This window comes from Onychostruthus taczanowskii, unplaced genomic scaffold, assembly GCF_017590055.1.
Source record: "Onychostruthus taczanowskii isolate IOZ18803 unplaced genomic scaffold, ASM1759005v1 scaffold50, whole genome shotgun sequence".
NCBI lineage: Eukaryota > Metazoa > Chordata > Aves > Passeriformes > Passeridae > Onychostruthus > Onychostruthus taczanowskii.
In genome coordinates this window covers 2,278,835-2,300,479 of record NW_024502569.1, presented here as the reverse complement: position 1 = coordinate 2,300,479, position 21,645 = coordinate 2,278,835, and the positions used below count along the sequence as shown (strand labels likewise).

The window sequence follows — 21,645 nt, the reverse complement described above, 5'->3', positions numbered from 1 at the left end:
GAATAAAAATTCTGCAAGGTTCTGCCTTCTCTGAAATCCAGTCTGATGTCCTTCTGGCAAAAAGTTAACAGAACTGACTTGCATTCTCTGCACTGGAGCTGTGGACTTTTCTCTACCAAACCCTCAGTACTTGGCTCTGCTTGTTCTAAAAGGACCCATCTTCATTATGTCTGTCTTCTGGCATTTCCTGATGTAATATTTGTCAGTTCTGTGAGGGTATAAGGAGCACTGGAGTAAGTGAAGGTTTTGTGGTGTCTTTCCTATTACTACTGTTAAAAAAATATACTGGATTAGATGGACTGCTGGTCTGATGCAATACATAATTTTTTGCCTCTTCCTAGTAAAGTTATTTTGGCTTGAGGTTTCATGGGTTTTTCTTTTGTTTTGTTTTTTTGGTTAGGTCTTTTAACCCATTTCTATAGGTAAAATGTAAGGGCTTGAAACAGAATGTAGTTCTTGATGGTTCTTAGTTCATCTGATATTTCATTCTTCTCTTTTGAACTGTTATATACAGATCAGTAGCACCTTTGGAAATTTATCTTTCAAGACTTCTTTCTCTTGCTTCATTGGGTGTTTCTCAGCTTGAGAAACAATTGAGATGTTCAATATTGTAACTATTTTCTGTTGACATTTTCATACACTGAATATGTCTTTTATTAATGACTTTACCTGTAGCAAAGGAAACCATTTCCATTTGATTTAATCATCAAAGTAGATGTAATCTTACTCCTAGAAAGTGTGCTATTGTGGAATATCACAGGTGTTGTTAAATGTACCATAAGTGAAATTAAGTGTAGTTCAGATGCTTCCATGTCTGTAAATATACTGGTACTAAAACAGCAATTACTAAAAACAAGGTTGTGCTTGCTTTTTGTCTCTGTAGGTGTTTTTGGTATTGTGCATGTAGATTTAGCACTTTGGCTCTCATTAGCATCAACCAAGTGTAGTTTCAGTTTTCACACTGATTTTAATCTTTGCACAGGAAATCTAGCAAGGATCTTGCTAGGTAGCAATTAGTTGCTATTCAGAAGTTTTTATTATGCATGGGATTTTTAAGCAGTTTGTTTGATGAACACTGTTGATTCCTACACTCTGTGGGAAAAATGGGAAATGAATACTGATATCTAAACCAATGCTTATTTCATCTCCGTAATATATTACCAGAAACCTCATACAATTTTACAATTGTCTTGATGAATAAGCTAATAAATGGAGGGAAAATAACATTGATGGAAAAATAGAAAAACATCTAACTGCAGCTTTGAGCTGTCATAGGTCTAAATTAACAAATAACTGTTCAGAGCAACAAAGCAACGTAAGCGATGTTGGACATAGCAATCTTCTATGTTGGACATAGGTGTTGGACACAGCAATCTTCTCATTACCTTAGTGCAGATATTTGTGGTTAATTCTCTTTCTGTTCACAATGTTTTCCTTGTGATCCTTCTTCATGGGCTCAATTTTACCCTTTTTCCTTTTGATCACTTCTTTCCTTCTTCCTTTTTTTTTTTTTTTTTTGGCGTGAACTGTGTTCCTTCTCCACAATTTTCAACATTCTGTACAGTTCTCCTGGGCATTAGTTTCTTTCCTTGTGGCACTGTCTCAAGTTATTATATTCTGAGTTTCCTTGTTCACTTTCTACATAGTATCTGTAAAGTTCATCTTTTTGTGGCCAAACAATCCTTCTCATTTATTGATACTTAGCTAATGGTCTTGAGTGGGTTAAACAGCATAGATCAAACTTGCTAAGAGTTCTGGAGAAGGCATCTCTCCTCTTCCTTTTATTGTCTCATCCTCTGTTGTTGTCTGCTGTGCTCTGCTTCTGAATGGGATCATATCTTCCTGTTTTCTAAGATTTCCTAGTATTGAGGGATTATTCCATCTCCTAGTATCAAGAAAATTTGGCTACCTGCTTCATCATCTACTTGTATTTTACAATAGGCACTTTTATAATCCATAAATGTTTGCAAAGCTACTTCATTATTTCATTTTAAATTTCTCTCAGTCTTCTCTCCTGTTTAAAGTTTTTAGTTATGATGCCTTTAAACGCTGTGGAGACACGTGTGAGATATTGGTGCTGTCATATTGGATAAGAGTATCAGTTCAGTGTTCTTGTGTGTGTGTCTCTCCACCTGATGTTTGTTTTTGGGTAGGGTTTTAAACTGATTGTTTGGGAAGCAGCTTTTCTGTTTCAAGTTCATGCATTTCCTGGTGAGGGGAGATGCTGGTCTGTGACGGACAGATTTTTACTCTGGTGGCAAAGAGTGCTGGTGTATTGGAGAAAGAGCACCCTCAGGAATGTGGCTGCTGTTAACTGCTTCACACCTTCCAGTCATTCCATGTTCTTTTTAAATGAATCTGGAAAAGGGCTGGTTTGGATTTTTGTGTGTGTGTTAAATAATGCCTTTTTTACTATTTCATGAAATATTTCAACAATTGAAGAAATAGCTTAGTGTGTAATAGATTCCTACATACACCTGGGCTCTCACTAGCTTTGGAGCAAATCAGAAAATAATTTCTTTTATCTTTAAATATTATTTTCTTTCTTACAGAATTAAAAGGAATTGTATTTGTCATCCAGAGTCAAAGTAATTCTTTTCATTCCAAGAGAGCAGAAGATCTAAAAAGAGATATTTTGAAACAGGCTGTAGATCTTGGAAAGGTATGTTGAGATAATATTAAGTGCACCTTGTTATATATGCTGTTACTGCATTTTACTAAAAATATTGGGATTTGTTGTGCCTTTTTTCAAATCCATTCTGCTTCTTTTCTAATTGCTTTCTGTGTGCTTATAAGAAACCTGTTCCAGTGGTTATTTACTGATTGTGCACTGTGATTTATCACTACTTTTAGTTTCAACTATCAATCTTTTTGTGTAACAGCTGTTATTGTTTGGATGGCATTTAATGCAAAAGTGATAAGAAAGACTTGGAAGAAGGCAGTTTTTCTATATGTAGTGTGTTTACCAAGAAAAAAAGATGCATTCTTTATGAAGTGAAAAACACAACAATTTAATTATTAGTTAGAATAATTTTGGGTGAATATTTTAATGGAGCCAGTGAATGTGCTGTAATGTAGATTTTGTCAGAATTCCATTGCACAGTTGTGACATGGTGGCAGTAGAACGGAAAAGTGTGTGGACATTAAATTCCTAAGGCAGGATTCCCCCCTTCCTGCAGCAGCAGTCCTCCACACCTCTCTTGTCCCTGTCCCTCCCTGATGCAGTACCTTCCGTGACTATTTCTTGTTCCTCTGCTGCTCCTCTGCAGATTGAGCAGAGCCACTCCTCTGCAGACGCTCCCCTTGAGCCGCTGGTGGTCACACTGACCTGGGAGCTGCGTGTTGTGCTTTACATTCTAGTGGGAAATTTGATTTGTAAAGCGTAAGCCTAGAGAAGAGGTTTTTAAGAAACTTATACTGAAAGTTTAGTATGCATAAACAATGCTTTATTTTCTTTGTCTTTTATAAAATTAAGAAAAATTTAAGAGTGGCATACATCCCCTCATATGAAATAGCTTGCTGTGAGGTTACTTGACTATTTTTCATTTCTTTGTTGTAAAGGAAAAAGAAATCTGATGTAAATTGTCTTATGTACATTGGTCTTGTAGTGCCTAAATCAGATTGCAGGATGTTTTAGGCTTCATTTATCCAAGCTTATCAAACCTGTTGTAATTAAATCTATCCTAAATGCAATTTTTAATCCCTTAATGAAATCAGTCATGTGAACAGCCTTTGTTCTGCAGAGTTCTGCTCTTTGAGAGTCCTCCTCGGAATTGAGAGAAGTGTTCAGATGCAATGTGTGCAGGGAGGATTATGGTGTCAGTTGTTAAACCCAAGGATTTTAGTTGAGTTCTGTAATTGCAGAATATGAGTAATAAAAAGTTCAGTAAGCAGAAGTACAAATGGTTTCAGTGAGGCTGGAATATAAGCATGTTTTGTGGGAAAGAGGTGAAATCATTTTGTAATCAGAGTTGTACCTGAAACTGACCTGGCTTCTAAAAACCTTTATTGCCTGTTTGAGAAGATGCCTTTATGGAAATGCTGAAATGATGATGCTTTTCCAGTATTAACAGTTACCTCTTGAACAGCAGTCATGGTGTCTTAAGAAAAGCAGTGATGGAAATCCCACCAATAATGTCATATCTGAAATTTGGGAAAAAGGGAAAGCCATCAGTGTAGAGGAAAAAAAAATGAATGGGCATAATCAGCAGGTTCTTGATACATCTTGATTGTTTTGGTCAACTCACAATACCACTGTGAGACCAGTAATGCTGATTATGGACGTGGGGCAGATCATCTCTGCAATCCTGCTAATCAACATTTGAAGTTGGCATGTTGCACTGCACAGAATTCATATGAAATTATTAGCTTCAGGCAAAAAGTTAAATCCTTGTGTTTTCAAAGACAACAGCTGTATGAAAACATTAGTTATTTTCTGCTAGTTTAAAATGAGAAATGGAATCCAACTGCTAGATTTGTGTTACTTCAGTAAGCTAGCACATATATCTCACTTCAAAATTAAGTAATGGACATTAATCTTAACAAATGGTTTGTCCATTTATTTTCTTTTATGGTGTACTTAAAACATTTTTTTAATGTGAAACCAATCTGTAATTCCGGTCTCCAGTAGATGTCAGTATTTTGTACTTGCTTAAAAACATTTTCTGTAGCAATTTATTGATTATTAGCCAAAACTCTTCAGTTAGAATTTAGCAATGGCAAAAATTCTTTACAGTTTCTACCAGTCTTCTTAATTTTTTGAGATTATGGAACATTTAACCTCTGTAAATGAGACCTTCGTAAGAAGTACCAAATAGGAAGAAGGAAGCTGTTGGGAGTGTAAAATGGTAATATTTGGGACTATGCCCTTTTTATCTTAAAAAAAAATCAAAATCAGGATTTCTTTTTGGCTATAACTTTCAACATTAGAAAACAGGATAAATAAAGTTTTTGAAAAATTGTCAGTTTAGGTGCAGTCAGTGCTTTTTAATTGCCTGTGATTGTTTAGAAGACAAAAGTCTGTATATTTCCCTATGAAAACTGGTCTAATAGAGTAGGAGATTTTTTTTTTTTTTTTGCCTTGGGTCCTTCAGGGTTCTTGCATTGAACACCCTCACCAAATTCAAAAAACTATAATTTTTCCTGAAAAGTCTAAAGATCAAATGGGGTCCTATTAATAATGGTGTAGTTATAGGATTTAGTGGAAGAACTTCTTTTTCGAGGCAACTGAGTTAATTTTAAACTGATTTGTATATTTAGATAAAACAGACATAATTTGCTTGAGACTTTTCAAAATTAATGCCATTAATTCAATGCAATCTGTAATATACCTCTTGCTTCAATTTTCAGTTACCTGCTCAAATTCAGGATTCTAGTATGAAAATCCTGTTTACTTCTCTCCCTCCTGTAATGGCTTCCCATTTCATGGAAGCCACTTTCCAGCTGAGACTGATCAGGAAATTCATTTTTTGATCCTGCAGTTTTAACAAGGTTTAACAGATTATATTTAAGTGAAGTGTTGGGCTACATTCCGACCTGCCCCTCCATCTCCGTGTCTACAACAGTTTGTCTTTATGGCAAGGTTTTCCACCATATCAAGATCAACCCTATTTTTTAAATTAAAACAGGTGTGTTTTGACATCAAAATTTCTCAGTATTACTAGATTGATTCCCTTTAGTTTTTTGAGTAAAATAATAGTATGCCCTTTATTTCCTTCCTAGCAACTACTTTCCTTTTTTTTATACAAGGATTTATTCATTCTTGAGTTTGCAACATCATTCACAACTTTAATATTTGCATTTATTTTCCAGATCTGTTCGTAAAACTACATTTTTATCATGTGGGGAGAGCTTGCAATATAAAATCCTAATGAGAGTGGGCATTTAAGTGGTCAGTGTATGAAGTTCCTATTTCTATTTTTTTGTCCACGTTAGCACCTGTGTTTGTTTTATGTTTTGTTACTTATTCTGCTTGCATACATTGCCTAGTATCAGTATGGTCTTGGTCACTTTTCTTTGTTTTTCTTCCTAATGCTTCATTCCTTATAGGATTTGCATTTTAAAGTGCAACTGCTCATTCTGGGGCTTCAATATTTAGGTGCTCCTGCTGTGAAATGCTTCTAAACTGTTCTGTGGAAAGCTGAGGTGCATTCAAAATAAAACCTTTTGAAATGGATCCAGGAAAAGTGTACAAAAGATACTGCTTAGTTTGGAAAATGTATTTCAGAGTTGTCTGAAATCTCTTCAAGGTCAGCTTGCAGGGCTTTACACATTTGAGTGACTTTTGTTTTATCTTTGCTTTCCTCTAGCTGTTCTCCTAGCTTTTTGTTTTAATTGTTTGATCTTTGACTTTCTAATATGCCCTTGCTTCTCATTCTGCAGAGGTACTGGCATCCTTTTGACAATTGCTAGGCTTTGTTATCAGCAGAATTGATGCCTTGCTCATTAGCTGTTGGAACTGTAAAAGTTACCTACACTTTGTGCTGGAAGGTGAACAGGATTGTTTTCCTCTAATGGATGCTCAGCAGATCTAAAGGAATTTGCAGCAGTCAGATAATTCTGCACTAATGAGATCTTCTAAATGTTTTAGTAGTGATGAGTGGGCTGCCCTCAGCCCTGCCTTGCACATCATCTACCATTTTTATATCGCTGCTTTTGCCCATCAAATATGTGGTAGCTTCCTTCGCTTTTTAAATGCAGAAAATAGGACCTGTCACCTCACAGAGATGTCTTGCCGTGTCAGGGCAAAATATAAACAAGAAATTCAGAAGTTTAAAGTGCCTTAGGCTAAGTGTGTCTCTCAGCCTCTTCAACAGCAATCTCTGCATACTTAATAGGATTTGAACAAACCCCTTTAACTAAGGTATTTATTTTCTTAGTAAAGAATAAGAGATTGCTATAAAGCTTCCTCCTCCACTGTTGTTGGCTATATTAAAATTGCTCAGTCATCTTTGAATAGAATGCTCTAGTATACATGAGACTAGAATTAATAAATCATCAGATTAAAATCATTGCCTGGTGACAGTTGTTTTGTTCTTGTAAATTCTCCTGAGCATCTATACTGGTACTTGAAATACATTCACCAAATTTCTTGCCTTGTGGAAGCTTTTTTCTGCTCTCCTGTTCCTTCTCTTCTTCCCTAGTTAAAATAGGTACATTAGATTTACTTGGCCAGAGCTGTTGTGGGGAAGGGACTTGCTCCCCCATGTATGACACTGATTTAGCTTGGGAGACAACTGTCCCAATCTTGATGTCAGTGAAAGATGCTTCAGACTTTCCGTGAATATAAATCTACTTACACCGCTGATCTTGCTCATATTTAAAGAAGCATCTGGACCCTATAAATTGCTTAATTTCATTGCTTGAATCACAGAATCATTAAGGTTTAAAAAGATCTCCAAATCATCAATTTTTTGACTGAATACCACCACACCCACTAAACCATACCAGGAAGTGCCACATCTGCTCAGTTTTTTCAGGACTTCCAGGGATGGTGACTCCATCACTGCCCTGGGAAGCTTGTTCCAATGTTTAATCACTCTTTCAGTGAAGAAATCTGTCCCAATATCCAAGCTGGAGTGTTTTTATGCACTAGTTTGGATTGACAAAGGATTTTGCTTTTAAGTAAAAACTCACTTTACCCATTAATATTATCAACTGCAATGCTAAAATCCTATCTTAAACACATTCTAAACAAAGACCTTACTCAGACCAGGCAACATAATTACAGTGGTTCATCTTTAATATTGGATTTCATGAATAATAGCTATGTACTGTAAACCACGTCTGTCTTTTGTATGATTGCATTTATTTAGAATTCTTGTGAATTGTGAGCTTGAAGAAAGTATTCCTCGCTGCTTTTTATTCACTCAGGTGAGGAGCAAACAAATAGCACTTTACTGCAATATGTTGTTGTCATTCTAGGCTACTGTCTTATTATACACATCTGTGGTAACGTTTATAAAAAGCACTCAAAACTTTTCCAGATTTTTTCCACATCTTTTTGTTTGTCTTGTTACAAAATAAAGTCTGATTTGTTAATTTGCACACAGTACTTGCTCTTGATTTGTGAAAGCAGGGTAATGCTGTGGCCTTTCACTGAACTCTCTGAAATTGCACATAATATATTATGAAAACTCGGTTCTTTTTTAAAATGATAACCGGGCATCTGAGAGTAGAACAGAAGTAGAAATTCTCTCTAATGGCAAATAGTACATTATACTTTTTTACTTTGGGCTTCCTGAGGAGCAAAGATTATTGGAAACTGTGACTTATTAGAATCATGGGTTTTGTTGTTGTGGGAGTTTTTTTACACTTTATTGTGGCCTTTCAGTACTTAATGGGGGCTTAAAAAGAAAGAGGGGAACAGACTTTTTAGAGGCCCTGTAATGATGGGGAAAGGGTAAAGTTTTTCAACTAAAGGAGAGTAGATTGAGACTCAGCATAAGGAAGAAATTTTTTACAGTGATGTTGGTGAAACACTGGCAGTTTGCCAGAGAGGTGGTTGATATCCCATCCCTGGAAACATTTAAGATCATTTTGGATGGGGTTCTGAGCAACCTGATGTAGCTGAAGGTGTCCGTGCTCACTGGAGGGGCCTGGACTAGAGCTTTAAATATTCCTTCCAACTCAAAACTGTTCTAGGACTCTATGAATGAAGCCTAAAGAAAGAGAGCAAGAAGTTAAAAGGACTGGACAACTTTGGAGAAGCTCCTAAATAACAGATGTGTTAAACAGAAACAAGGTTCTTTTACAGTGGTAATGTATAATAATATTTTAAATCATCCATGAGTTTTATTTGAAGGGGATTATTGAAATAGTATTTTGTCTTGGATTCTTGGAAATGAGGCTCTGATAAAATTGATAATTATGTCTTTAAAACATGAAAAATAATTGAAATGTGTATTGTAATTTTCAGTATTTAAGGAAATTGTTAGAATATAGAGAACGTGAAGTGTTTGGTATAATGTTTGAAGCTGGCAATTCCCAGTAAATTGTCTGGCCCACTGGGCTTAGAGATAGGAGATTTGCTTTACTATTGCTATTGGTATTACTTTATTTTAGAAATCCTTCAGGATGTCTACAGAATTGGCATGTTTTTGAAAATAAAGCTGTAGGGAGACTTCAGAATGTATTCCACAGCTGTACTTTGTCAAAGTAGTCATAACAGATGACTGTAAGAGCTTGGCTTATTTAACCTCCCAAGGGAAGACTGAGAAGGTAGGCTGGCTCTGAATGTGTCTTAGGATTGATTACTGAGAAGAAGATAAGAGAGTAGGGAAAATGTTGTTACTGCTTGTAGGGTATGTAGAGATAGGAAAGCATTTCTGAGTCTGGAGCTGTGCAGTTCAGCAGCAGTGCTCAGGGTTTAAGGTCCCTGCCCCTCAGCTCTGGGCTTCACAAGGTGGTTTAATGAGCTCACAAAGCACAGAGATAATATATGCAATACACCTACAGATATGAGCAAACTGGACTCATTAGGAGCAAATTCCTGTACACTACTTTATTTCTCTCTAGTGTATTACAAGATGGCTTTTGCTCTGCTCAGGTGACTCAGTAATATAACAATGAACACATTACCATCGTGTTTTGCATTTCACCACAGTTCTGGATCTGCTTCTATGTCTTACTTGCAAAATCATGTCACACAGGACATATAATTAATAGTGCTGAGCAAGATCTAGTGTGACTTGTGTTCTAATATAGTGGTTTCTCACAAAAGAATACATTTAGGGCAAGGTTTGGTTATGCTTAGATTAAATTCAGTGAGCTACTTTGTAGGGAAATGAAGCAAACACATTTCTGCTAGAGGATCATAGAGGATGTGACCTAACCTGGAAATCCCATTTTAGCTGGGGTGGATCTCTGCCATCCTGGGTGCATACAGAAGCCCATTTTGGCCTCGTAGTCTATGAAACTGTAGCATTTCCTTTTGTTTTTACCCTGTACGGTTTTGTTCTCTATAAATTGCACATTTCTCATGTAGGATTTGGTAGATTGATATGAAATTCCATGTAGTGCTGAAAGAATACAGATACTTGTTCAGGTTACCAATTCCCTTACTTAGTTCTTAATACATTCTTTTATTCTGAATTACCTTTTCTTTATTGGATATGCTGGTTCTCCAAGTTTTTTCATGTTGATGAAGAGAACTTCCAATATTTAGATTAAAAAACTGGAGTTCTCTTGATGATTTGGTGTGAAATTGATTGGGTCATTAGCAACTTCAACTTGCATAAAAAATATTAGATGATTTTAAGGTAAAAATGAAGCTGTGTGAGTCTGTGTTTTTGGAATTGTCTTGAAAATGTGGATCTAACCCCTTTATTCACACTTAGATTTTGACTTGTGTAAAGTTTTCAATTGTCATCTGTGGCAGGTATTGCTGATCTCACTGTGCTGATAGAGTAGGTGGAATTTGGAGTAAAAATGTCTCATACTGTATTTCAGACCACAAGCAATTCCATTTCTTGGTTTTGCCCTTTTGTCAGCTCAGTTGTGTAAGTGGAGAGAGTAGTTTCTCAGTCTTCAAAAAGTGATTAAATTATGTTATTTAGATTATAAGATACTTGTGTCATATGTAGAATGTTGGTATGTGTGAAAACACGTGTTTTGTAACTGTGGAAACAAGAGATTCAAGCTAGAATAACCAGTGAATGCAGTGCAGGCCACGGATGCATTTGTAGGAGAGTTTTATGAGATAGACACAGTGTGCAAGTTACATTTCATTACCTTGACTGCATGTGCCCTTCCCCTCCTCAAAGCTGACACCAGATACATTTTGCTTTTTAGTTCTGTCCTTGTACTGAAGATGGAATAAATAAAATTAATAGGTCAGCCCAGTTCCACTAGGTTCAGAGCAAAAATGAGAAAGGAAAAGCAACAGAAATCCTCCTGCATTTTTGAAAGTGGCTGTTTTAGATCTCTAGAGTGTGTTTTAAGCATCTCCTTTATGAAATTAGAATTAATGCATGGTTCGAGGTGAGTGGAAGGAAAGGATCCTGCAGGACATGTTTTTTCATGTTTTAGAGGAAGTTGGGTAGAGAAAGAGCAGGTTTATGAGAATGTCAAAGACAAAAGATACCTTGTAAGAGTACTGGATTAGCTCAAGAGAGAGTGCTTTTTCTTTATCATCACTTCTTTGCTCTGCACAAAGCAAATAGAGTATAATGGTACAGCTACTTAAATTATGTCATTTACTTCGTATCTTTTGCATGGGTAAATGCTGCTTTTATCTAAAATTAATCCAGTTTCAGCCTTCAGTGTGATAGAGACACTGAATATATTATTATTAACTACTATTTTCTTTGTCTATTATACATGAAATACATGGCTTCCTACAAATACTAGCAGGTTTTGTATGCGTGTAAAAATAAATGTTCTTGTAAAGACAGAGGTCTTCCCTTTTATCTTCTTATCTGCAGCCTCTTAAGTAAGCATAATTTTGTGGTTTTACCATAAACTTATACTAAAAATAAAAATAAATAAATAAATAAATCTAAGTAAATAAAATCAATAAAGAGAAAACCATACCCAAGTAAATTTTACCATTTTCACATTTTAGTGAAATACAAGGTGTTGAGAATACTATGACTAAGATTTGCCTCTTCCACTAAAAGCTCTGAACTTTTGGTTTTTCAGTAAATTGAAAACAAGCAGAAACATATTTGCTAGGTTAGTTTGAACTGGAACCATAAATCAGAAATGCTGATTTTTGAGATGCAGGTGAATATTCTGTTACAAATTGGAGTTTTGGCATTGTTTCTTTTCAATTTGGGTCATTGCAATAGCATAAATCCTTATTTTTGTGTAAGGTTAATGCACTCCTGAGAGACACTGTTATTCCTTAGAGCAGTAGAGGTGTTTTCTTTAGTATATGAAATTTGCAGGTTTTATGTATATCTGGATGCTGTGCTTAACTGCCTTTAAAAAGGATTTAAAGTAAACTTGACAGAGTCAGCAAATAGTGTAAACTTTGTCTTAGAGATTTTTAATTTATTTTTTAATAAATTATTTTTGAGTCTTGAGTGTGAATTTTATGTTAATGGCATCATTCACAAAAAGCATTCATCAAACAGGAATTTTTGGCACATGCGAGCTGTAAGTGGAAAAGAGTTAGGGCCTGGAGAGACACGTGCATCCCTACAGCTCATGGTCCTCTCTCTGGCTGTGGGAACACAGACCACCAGATACAGACACACAAAGCCTCCTGCCCAGGAGTTAGAAATGGAATTTATGAAGAAGACAGGACAGACTGCAGTGATCAGAGCAGGCCATGGCCAGACAAGTGTCCTGCCCAGCAAATTGTTACAAGTGACCACCTCCCTTTTTGCCCTGTACTTACTGATGATTTTTTCCTCCTTGTGCTGGTTTCATCTAGGACAGGGGAAGAGGGGATTGGGTGAGCAGTTGCATGGTGCTTAATTTCCAGCCGGCTCAACCATCAACTCCTCAAACACCATGATCCCTCTTTCCTGACCTTGTGCTCTTTCCTAAGTATCTCATGTGAAGTTTTGTGCCAGCCCAAAGTGCTGTTCCCCTGAGTGCTGTGGTGAGTCCCATGCCCCTGTGGGCAGCAGTGACCCCTGTCAGGTGAGCAGGACACCTCTCTCTTCTCTTGAACTGGTGTCACACCTGGACAGAATGATGCTGCAGTGGGGGATTGGGCTTGCTGATGGAGTAAGGTACTGCCTGGGTATCGAGGGATCTCAATTTGTATCTAGCTTTCCACATGTATTACAAACTGTGCACTTTGGTTTATCAGAAGGCTGTTTTTAAATGGTGTTTTCTTGGAAACTACCCCAGAATTCTAGCTTATCTGCTATACACTGGGATCTGCCACATCAAAGAGGTTTTGAGTAACAAAAGAGCAAAGGAATTTTTGAGAAGTATTCTCCTTTGTAGGAAAGCTTCTTTGATCTTTCAGGAAGAAAAAAATGCTAACTCCTCATTTTGATTTTTCTGTAAATCCATCGGTTTTTGTCATGATGTTAGTGTGACAAGTCAAAGCTCAGCTCAAAGTAAAGAGTGTTGGAACTCTCACTTAAGCCGTGTGTAATGTGATTGTCCAGTGGAAGCCTTTGGAGAACACCCTTCATTATTTGTAAGTATTTTTTCACAGGATTTTATGGTATGGCAAGGAGATTACTATGATCTCTTGATTACATGGGTTCTTATGCAAAGCATTGAACTTGAAGTCTGTTAGCTTTATAACTAAAAGACAATTAAGAAATTAGGGATTGGAAGAAGCACTGTCCCTAACTTGCAGTTCACCTTGTTTCATACCAGCCTAAGTAATCTATTCTTCAGGGCTCCTTGCCAGTCAAAACCAATGAAAACTAAGTAGTCATTCCAGAATATTTATTGATGTTTAGGAAGAAAGTATATATAATTCAAGTTTAATGGGAATATTTTTATTTTTCTTAAAGGAATTGCCTACGGTTCTGCTTATTCATCAGATCAACAGGCATGAAGGTGCATGGACAATATTGCCATTAATGACAGAGTAAGTGTAATGAGTGCCAGTTATTTTCAGAAGTTTTTGTAACAAAGAATATATATATTAGTTGCTCAAAACCCTTTTTTTCAGAAGCAAATTTTTTTAATGAGAGTTGCAACTTTTATATTTTAACTTCCTTACTGTACTTCTTTTTTTTTTGTTGTTGTTTTATAAAGCAATTTTCTGATAAACTTAATTAAATCAGAGAAACTTATTTAAAATAAAAGAACAGTAATAATAGAATTTAACTGAGCAACAACCTTCTTCAAATCACGGTGCATTTCAAAATTATTAGGGAAGTAAACTAGTCTAAAAAACCAGCATTTTAAATGTGTATTTTTCTATTTGGTCCCCAGTTCTTACAGTGTAAGGTGTGAGGTATTACAGAAATTTTGATCTTTCAGATTACTTGACTGAATGAAGTGGAATAAATTTTTAAAAAATAGATCATAATACTTGTTTGGCATTTTTATTCCTTATAGAGTTTGTAAGAGGCTGTATGTCTCTGTAGTGAGAAGTTTTAGGTTTCAGCATCTTTTTAGATGCTTATATGGCAAATTTTCGTATTATTGTGATCAGAAAAGACAGGTAGTCTCAAATATCTTTTCTTCTTAGCTTATGCAGATGGCTCCAAAGAGGACATGCTGCATTTATATGAAAGTATCTTGCAAACTCTCAGGAAATTGTTGTACTAATCCTGAAGCTCCTTGGTACTGAAGACTGTCTTTTGCCTGAGGCTTACATTTGAAATCTGCAGCCTACTGAGGTTTAATTTAGTAAATATAATTTATTAGACATATTCAGGGTGAGGTTTTTATGTCAGAGGGGTTGCAGGACAGGTTACTTTTCCTTCTGCTTTCCATTCCTTTGTGCATAGAAAAATGTAAATAGTGCTTGTGTAGCAGCTGTCTGTGAGATATATGTAAACTGTGAAAAATAGCAGAAGAGATTTGAAGTAAATTGAAAACTGGAAGATGATGTTCAAGCTATCAATCATCTTTCTTTTCTTCCCTGCTTAGCTCCTGTTTCAATGACCTTGTGGTTTCTCTTCTGAATTATTTATGTGATGGTGACAGGGTTTACAGACACAGCTCTTATAAGACAGCAAAACTAAAAGAAAAAATACAAATGCTCATTTGTGTGAGAAAGCAGAAGAAAATTCTTTAGAAATCAGAAGAGGAATCATAAGTAGAGGATTTCCATCTTGAGATTTCTGGAATATGAGTTTTCTTGTGTGTGCTGTTTCACTTAGTACTTTTGGCAAATGAGGACATGGAGTTGTTTAGAAGTATGTTGATGTTTTGAAGCTTGTATTGTTTTGTTTTCTCAGTGGACAAAAGAGGAAGAAGGGAGTTCAGCCTATCCTGCAGCAGCTGATGATGCTTTTAACTGTGATATAAGATGCATCTGTATCAGAAAACTGCTTTCAAAAGAATAGATTTCTCATTCCTGTAGCTGTCAGCATTTTTAAGAATGTCTCTAAGCAGTTATGAAAATTCTTACTTTTTAGTTCTTGGGCACAGGTTAAGTTGGACAAAATATTTAATTTCAGAAGATACAATCAGTGTGTTTTATCACACAGTATCCTTACTGTGCCCAGAGGACCTGCTACATTTCATCTCAGTAACCATGTTCATTTAGCAGAGAAGAAATCCCTTTTTAAAAAATTATCCAGAACAGGATCTTACCATGGTATCTCCAAGGTCTCCTTGCAGTCTGAACTCCAAACTTTTGTGCTCTGAGGTCTCCATAAGACTCTCTTGGAGACCTTAAGTACTTAGCCTTGGGAATCACTCAGGCCGTGCAAAGGAAACTGGACAAATAAAGATTGTAGGGGTTTTTTTCCATTAGCATGTCATTAATTAATATGTATCTGTTTTGATGAGTAGTGGAAGAATTAAGGCTAGAGGAACAGAGAAACAGGGAGTGTCATTTTTCTGGAGGAGTCAGGAATCCTGCACTGAGATTATTGCTGTCTTTGAGGAGTCCCTCCAGTCTGTGCAGTTTCACTGTATGGAAAAGCTAATGAAGTTTTTAGGTTGGGAATGATCAGTGTCCAACAGATGTGAGAAAACCTGTCATTAGGCATTTTGATGATGGTTGCAGTGCTGTTAGATTTTGGAAGAAGGGGAATATAATTTAAACTGCTGTCTATGGATTTCTGAATTCATAGGTGGCCATTAGACCTGTACATTTCTGAATGGAAATTCTTTATGTATTTCTGTTCCCTTCTTTCTAGCATAACTGGTGCTTTATAAATAGATAGCAGCAGAGTCAGTATCTTTATCCATTCACAGTAGTCCCTTGATGTGTAATTCTAAATCAGTAGTAAAATTTTTCACTTCTGGGTAAACGAAGAATTGATGGCAAATTACTTATATTTGGGGAGTGTGCCTTGAATTTGCCATTTTTGTTCATAAGCCACCTTATTAGTAAAATGTCTCTTTCTTTTTTTAGCTTCTCTTTTACCTATGGTAGGAATTCCTCATGGATTTTCTTCTGTGAAGAAGATACAAGAATACAGGTCGTAAAACTGGTAGAAACACTCAGAAGATTCGACAAGTCTAAGGTGAAATAAAAATTTAGAGATTTGACTTTCTTTTTGAATGTGATTGAGTGTTTTGCCAAATGTTGGAAAAGATGTGTCCAAACACCTTAAAACAGGGGCACAGATTTCTGTTGCTGAGGCTGAGAGTGAGTAACACAAAGCAGTACAAATGCCTGTATAGCTGTTGAAGAACTGTCAGAATTGAGCAGAGAAACCATTTTTTTGTGAATAGCCTAAAAATTATGTACCATAAATAAAAAGATGAATATAGTCTGTTTTGTGGTCCCTTCTCCCCATTTTCCTGTCTGTTATCAATTCTGATTATCATCAGACTGAATGACTGATGCTAGTTTGTCTCTGATGTAAAATAGTAGGGTGTTTTACTTGCATTCTGTTTCTGATCTGTCTTGGTGATAAATATTCTGTACCTATTGGAAAAAAACAACACCAAAAGATTTGCAGAACAAAATAGAAGTATAATCACCGAGGAGCAAAGCAAATTTGGCAATGCAACTGACATGAAAGGTGCTAATATTTAGAATTTTCAGTGTTCAGAAAAAAAAACAAAACCTTGCTGTCAGTCCTTTCCCTGTAATAAAAGAAGCCAAACTCTTCTGTGTGAAATGTGTTTTGCTTCTTTATTGTAATTCTGCTTCAGGACTCACTTTAGCATACTTTCTTCTTTTTCAGGCACATGGCCATGTGTTTTCTCACAGTTCTTTTCTAAAATGGTAATAATAATAATAATAATAATAATAATAATAATAATAAAAAAATTCAGAGGTCTTATCTTTTTAAACACTTGGTCTTTGAAACGGAGGACTGAATATATTGAGACCTTTGGAACATCCTTTTCTTTTTGTTTAAGAAACATCTACTTGCAATTGATATTCTCAGAATAGAAACATGAACATTTTTGTTCTAGATGCTGCCCTTTTGCCAGTTTTACTCTCTCCTTTGCATTACATAGAGTCTAATAAAATAACAAATTATGTTCCAACCCACAATAAAAGGAAAATCAAACACTTTGCTTTTGTACATGTAGTAATTGTCATGTTAGTGTAACAGTCCATCCCTGATTCCTTATATACAGTAGTAGTCCATCAGATACAAGATTCAAGGTGATTTATATCAGAGCTCCTTCAATATTCATTTTAGAGTCTCAGCAGTCTGCATAATAATAAAAAGTTGGTATACAGCTTGCCCAGAGAGATTGTGGAATGTATTGAAAACATGACTGGACAGAGTCCTGGGCAGCCTGCATTGGGTGATCCTGCTTCATTCCTGGGGCTTGGACTAGATGATCTCAAGAGGCCTCTTCCAACCTCAGCCATTCTATGACTGGAATTCAGTGTTCTTTGAACAGGTGGAAGCCAAGGCGTGTTCTGGAGTTTGAAAATGCAGCCTGTATTTGATTTTAGAGAATAAACTTTAGTTTCATTTCTCACCAAGTACAATTTTTGTCCAGATTATTAATTGTGAACAATGTGCTTCCCTTGTTTTTGTTTTCAGGTTTGCTTTATTCAGCATGAAAGCAGTCATCAACTTCACTAAAAGGATGCTGTAGATGAACAAAATTGTTTCCTATATTCCTTTACAGGAGTGGTTTTTAGGTAAAGCATTATATGATGAAGAATCTACAATAATTCACCATTATGCCTTTGCTGAAAATCCTACCGTCTTTAAATTTCCCGATTTTGCTGCTGGTTGGGCACTTAGCATTCCACTTGTTAACAAGTAAGAATTGAATTTTAAGTAACTTCCTGTTTATTGTCCATTATTCTACACGTTCCAGTTATAATTATTATAAACATTTCAAAATTAAACAAGAGTGTAGAAATATATTTCTGTACCATTGCTGTGCATGTGATTTATTTTGCTTCACTCTGCCTACATGAAGAAGCTAATAGTTGTCCAGTAGTAACTGTTTAACTAGTTCAATTCCATATTATAATTTTAAGAATGTATTCTCCCCCAGACAGTGGTTTTATTCTTGGGTAGTAGAGTGGCTGCATTGCCCTCTAGAAGTGCAGTGCTGTTTTTCTCATGCTGTACACACAAACCACATATTTATTTCAGCTTAGACTCTTAGGTGCTTTCAATAAGATTTGAAAAATTCATAGATTTCAGAAGCTGGATGTGTCTTACCATAGCAAGGATCGATGTCCTCGTGAATTGAAAGTCCTTAAACACTATGCTTTGAAATACACAGAAAGAGAATCTTGTCTGTAGTTTGAGATGCTGATCAGTACTGAGCTTCAAAGGTGCTGCTGCTTTTAATCTGTTGAAAATTTTATGGGAGACTCTCTACCTTCTCCAGATGAGAACTTTCTGGTAGTGTAGGAAGAATTTATCAAAGTGTGTGTGTTGAAAATTAATGTTAACATCATGACACTGTCAGATTTTTTTTAAAAAAAGGATTTATATGATAAATATAAGTTTCTTCTTGAGGCAATAAATACAGAAATGTGATTTATTATTATTTTTCCCCTTATAACATGGTCAGTAGTACCAGACACATTCCTGCATGTAATAGTGATTGGTTTTTTTGATATGTTTGATTAAGTTTCTTCATCTCTAATTGCATAGGCTTGCAAAGAAGTTGAAGATCGAGCCACTCAAATCAGACTTCACAATAGATTTAAAGCATGAGGTAAGTAGTGGTGTGATGAAAGAAAAAAATGTCTCAAAGTTATATATTTTAATGGTGTTAAATCATAATGGAAATAAGAGATTATTCTTAAACATTGCTAAAAAGTTTGATTGCAATGGCATGTTAGATTTCTTTTCCTTCCTTTAGAATATTGTAATACTTTAGAACTATATTTTAAGCATAGAAAAATGTATCAATAAGCTTGCATTCATATAAAAATGCATACATGGTTGTATGCATTAAGATGTCTTCTAAGGATTGCTCTGTAAGGAAGGCGAGAGACTTCCAATTCATCAACCATAAGCTGAGGTGAGTAGTAGCTCAATTCTAGCCAGCTTCACTTTCTGAATCAAACTCTCAGAACTAAATATGGTGGGGTTTGCATTAAATACTCGGAGGAATCTACCTTTGTGTGAAAAAAACAAAGGTTGAATTGCAGCTTGGAAGTTTGGAAACACTTTTTTTTGTCTCCGGTATGCAACACTTTCAAAAGGTTGGCAGAAGGTATTTCAGACAGTGAGTGGACTGACTGAAAGGAACATGAGAAGGAGGCTTTGAAAGAGTGTCTGTGCTACTTTTTTGGAGGCTTTTTTATTTTTTCTGAATTTAAAATGTTTATGCTGTCCAGCGTTTTGTACTGTCCACAAAGTGAACTTCTGAACTACAGGTGGAAGAGGGAGATGAATCTGGAATAAGCTTCTGGACTGAAATAAAAATATAATTAAGATTAGGATTAGGAAGTGAAGAAGAAGGGAAGAAGAACAGGATTAAGATTCGGGCCTGAAATTATGAGTGACACTGAAGTAATTTTAATTATTTTAACACTCCTGAAAAGCATCTATAAATTGTTGTTCTGGTCCAGAAAAAAACCCACCTTTACATAAAACTACTGCTGCTTTTTCAGATCAGATAATGGTCATAAACCTCCTCATTTACAACATAAATTGATGGTGTATTTATAGAGTATAGATATGTAGCATATTTAAATCAATTTGGTTTTATGCAAAACCATTCTTTTATATAGTTTCCCCTCACTTTCTCAAAAGCAATTGAATCCCTCTCAGCTTTCATTTTGCTGTAAGAAACAAGACAAGAAGCTGTTTTTTCCTCTTGTTAATTTTTCTCAATGCAAGACCTTGGGCTTCACAATGTCATTTTATTTTAACTTTATTTTTAAGGCAAAATCATTCCTATATTCACAGTATTCCAGTCTACCTCAGCACTAAAAAAACATATTGTCATCAAAACAAAAAACATATTGTCATAAAAAAAGATCATTAAGAGCCAGTCCTTTATGTGCTACAGATTGCTTAGTAAAAAACAGTTGGTAACACAACCAACAAAATTACTTCCATCCGCTTATTATTCTGTTAGCAGGTCCTTCCATATGTTTTATTTCAAATTTATTGCCATTGATAACCTACTTCAGCCCTGTAGTTATTCTTTCTGCACAGTTTCATGTCTCCCTAGAGACAGTTTCATTCCCTCTCATTTATTTAATAAATCACTGTCTTCTCTGTCTTAAATCATTTTTTCGTCTACACTCTTCTTGTGTGTATCAAGATTGACAACAAATCAAAGAATATAATCTGTTGTTTTTATGGTTGTGTATAATGCTTAAGTTTATAAGAAATAATTTAGTTTGAGGGACTCCTAATAACATATGTCTCTAGTCTTTGGTATTTTATTGTGCTCTGCATCCTTTTTATTGTTTCTTTTTTGTTTGTGTTACTTTATTACTTTCCAAGTCCCTATTCCCTATATCCATAACATTTATATCACTTTGGTATCTTGCAGAGGTGGTAAAGTGTTTTTGTCATGCTGCTGCTCATTTGTAGGTTGTTGCTTAGACTTTTTGTAACTGTACAGTATATGGCATATTCCCTGATGCCTGTTTGAAGCGGGAATTGAATAACAGAATTTTTTGTACATCTAACGTTAGGTCTGAACTAGCACTAAGACTGTTTTTGTCTTTTTGTTGTAAATCTGTTTCCATTGTTCTAGTAGCCTTGTGTCATCCTGTGCTACAACCCAAAATGGCAATCTAACCTCACTTCTGAATTAAAATAGCTTCATACCATTCTAAGGCTTTCTCTTGAAATTGCGTTTTTCAGTGGGAAACGTTAGCACATTGTGAATTTTCATAAATAGTAAACGATAAGCTACAATTGTCAAATACTCTTTGTTGTCCAGGAGCATTGCTTCTTTGTTGGTTCATATGATGGATATTAATTCTGAATAGCTGAAGTCTGTACTAATGCAGGGTCAATTGGTTAAAGGACCCAGGAGCAAAAGTACTGTTCTCTATCCTTCCACTTGGAGGGAGTGACAGGAAGAGCCAGCAACCAATACCTGGCTCTGAGCATGCTGCCACCAGCAGAATATGGAGGAATTAGTTAATCAGCTCAGGAAAAAATCTGCTACACCATCCCGTATATTTCACTTTTCTTGTTAATATGATTTCTTTGTATGCTCTGAAAATTTTTATTTAGTTTAATTACTGATGTAGATGTTTCCAATTTTGATAGATTGCACTGTACATTTGGCAGAAGGGGGAAGGACCACATCTTACTCCAGTGCCCGAGTTCTGCACAGATGATGTGAATTCATATAAGGTTGATCACTGTGCCACAACTTTCAGTAATTTTCTGCCACTTTGTGTAAGTACAATATTTTAAATACCGTTTGGTTTGTAAAAGTAATACTCTTACTAAAATATATAATACTTGAGTTCAAAAATCTCAAAACTTGAGAAAATATTTTTAAGTAAGCTAAAAAAAACCCCCAACAAAACAGTTTGTTCTGACATTTATCTAGGATGTATTTTGGATATGCTTTCAGGCTTCTGTGGCACAGAGTATTTCCTGGCAACTAATATTGTGTGTACTTTAATGAGTCTTTCTACCACAATGTTTGGTTGGCGCACGATCTATAAATTATTTATCT

At 35.6% G+C, this 21,645-nt stretch overlaps 1 protein-coding gene across 1 annotated transcript in view; it reads left to right on the top strand.

Annotated features, from left to right (window-relative positions):
• B3GLCT (beta 3-glucosyltransferase) overlaps positions 1-21,645 on the top strand; it is a 45,518-nt gene that overhangs the window by 10,927 nt on the left and 12,946 nt on the right. The window contains exons 4-9 of the mRNA XM_041416093.1: positions 2,553-2,662; positions 13,428-13,504; positions 15,956-16,067; positions 17,647-17,783; positions 18,636-18,699; positions 21,228-21,359. Coding sequence (XP_041272027.1) covers positions 2,553-2,662; positions 13,428-13,504; positions 15,956-16,067; positions 17,647-17,783; positions 18,636-18,699; positions 21,228-21,359 — 632 coding nt within the window. The remainder of the gene's footprint in view (positions 1-2,552; positions 2,663-13,427; positions 13,505-15,955; positions 16,068-17,646; positions 17,784-18,635; positions 18,700-21,227; positions 21,360-21,645) is intronic.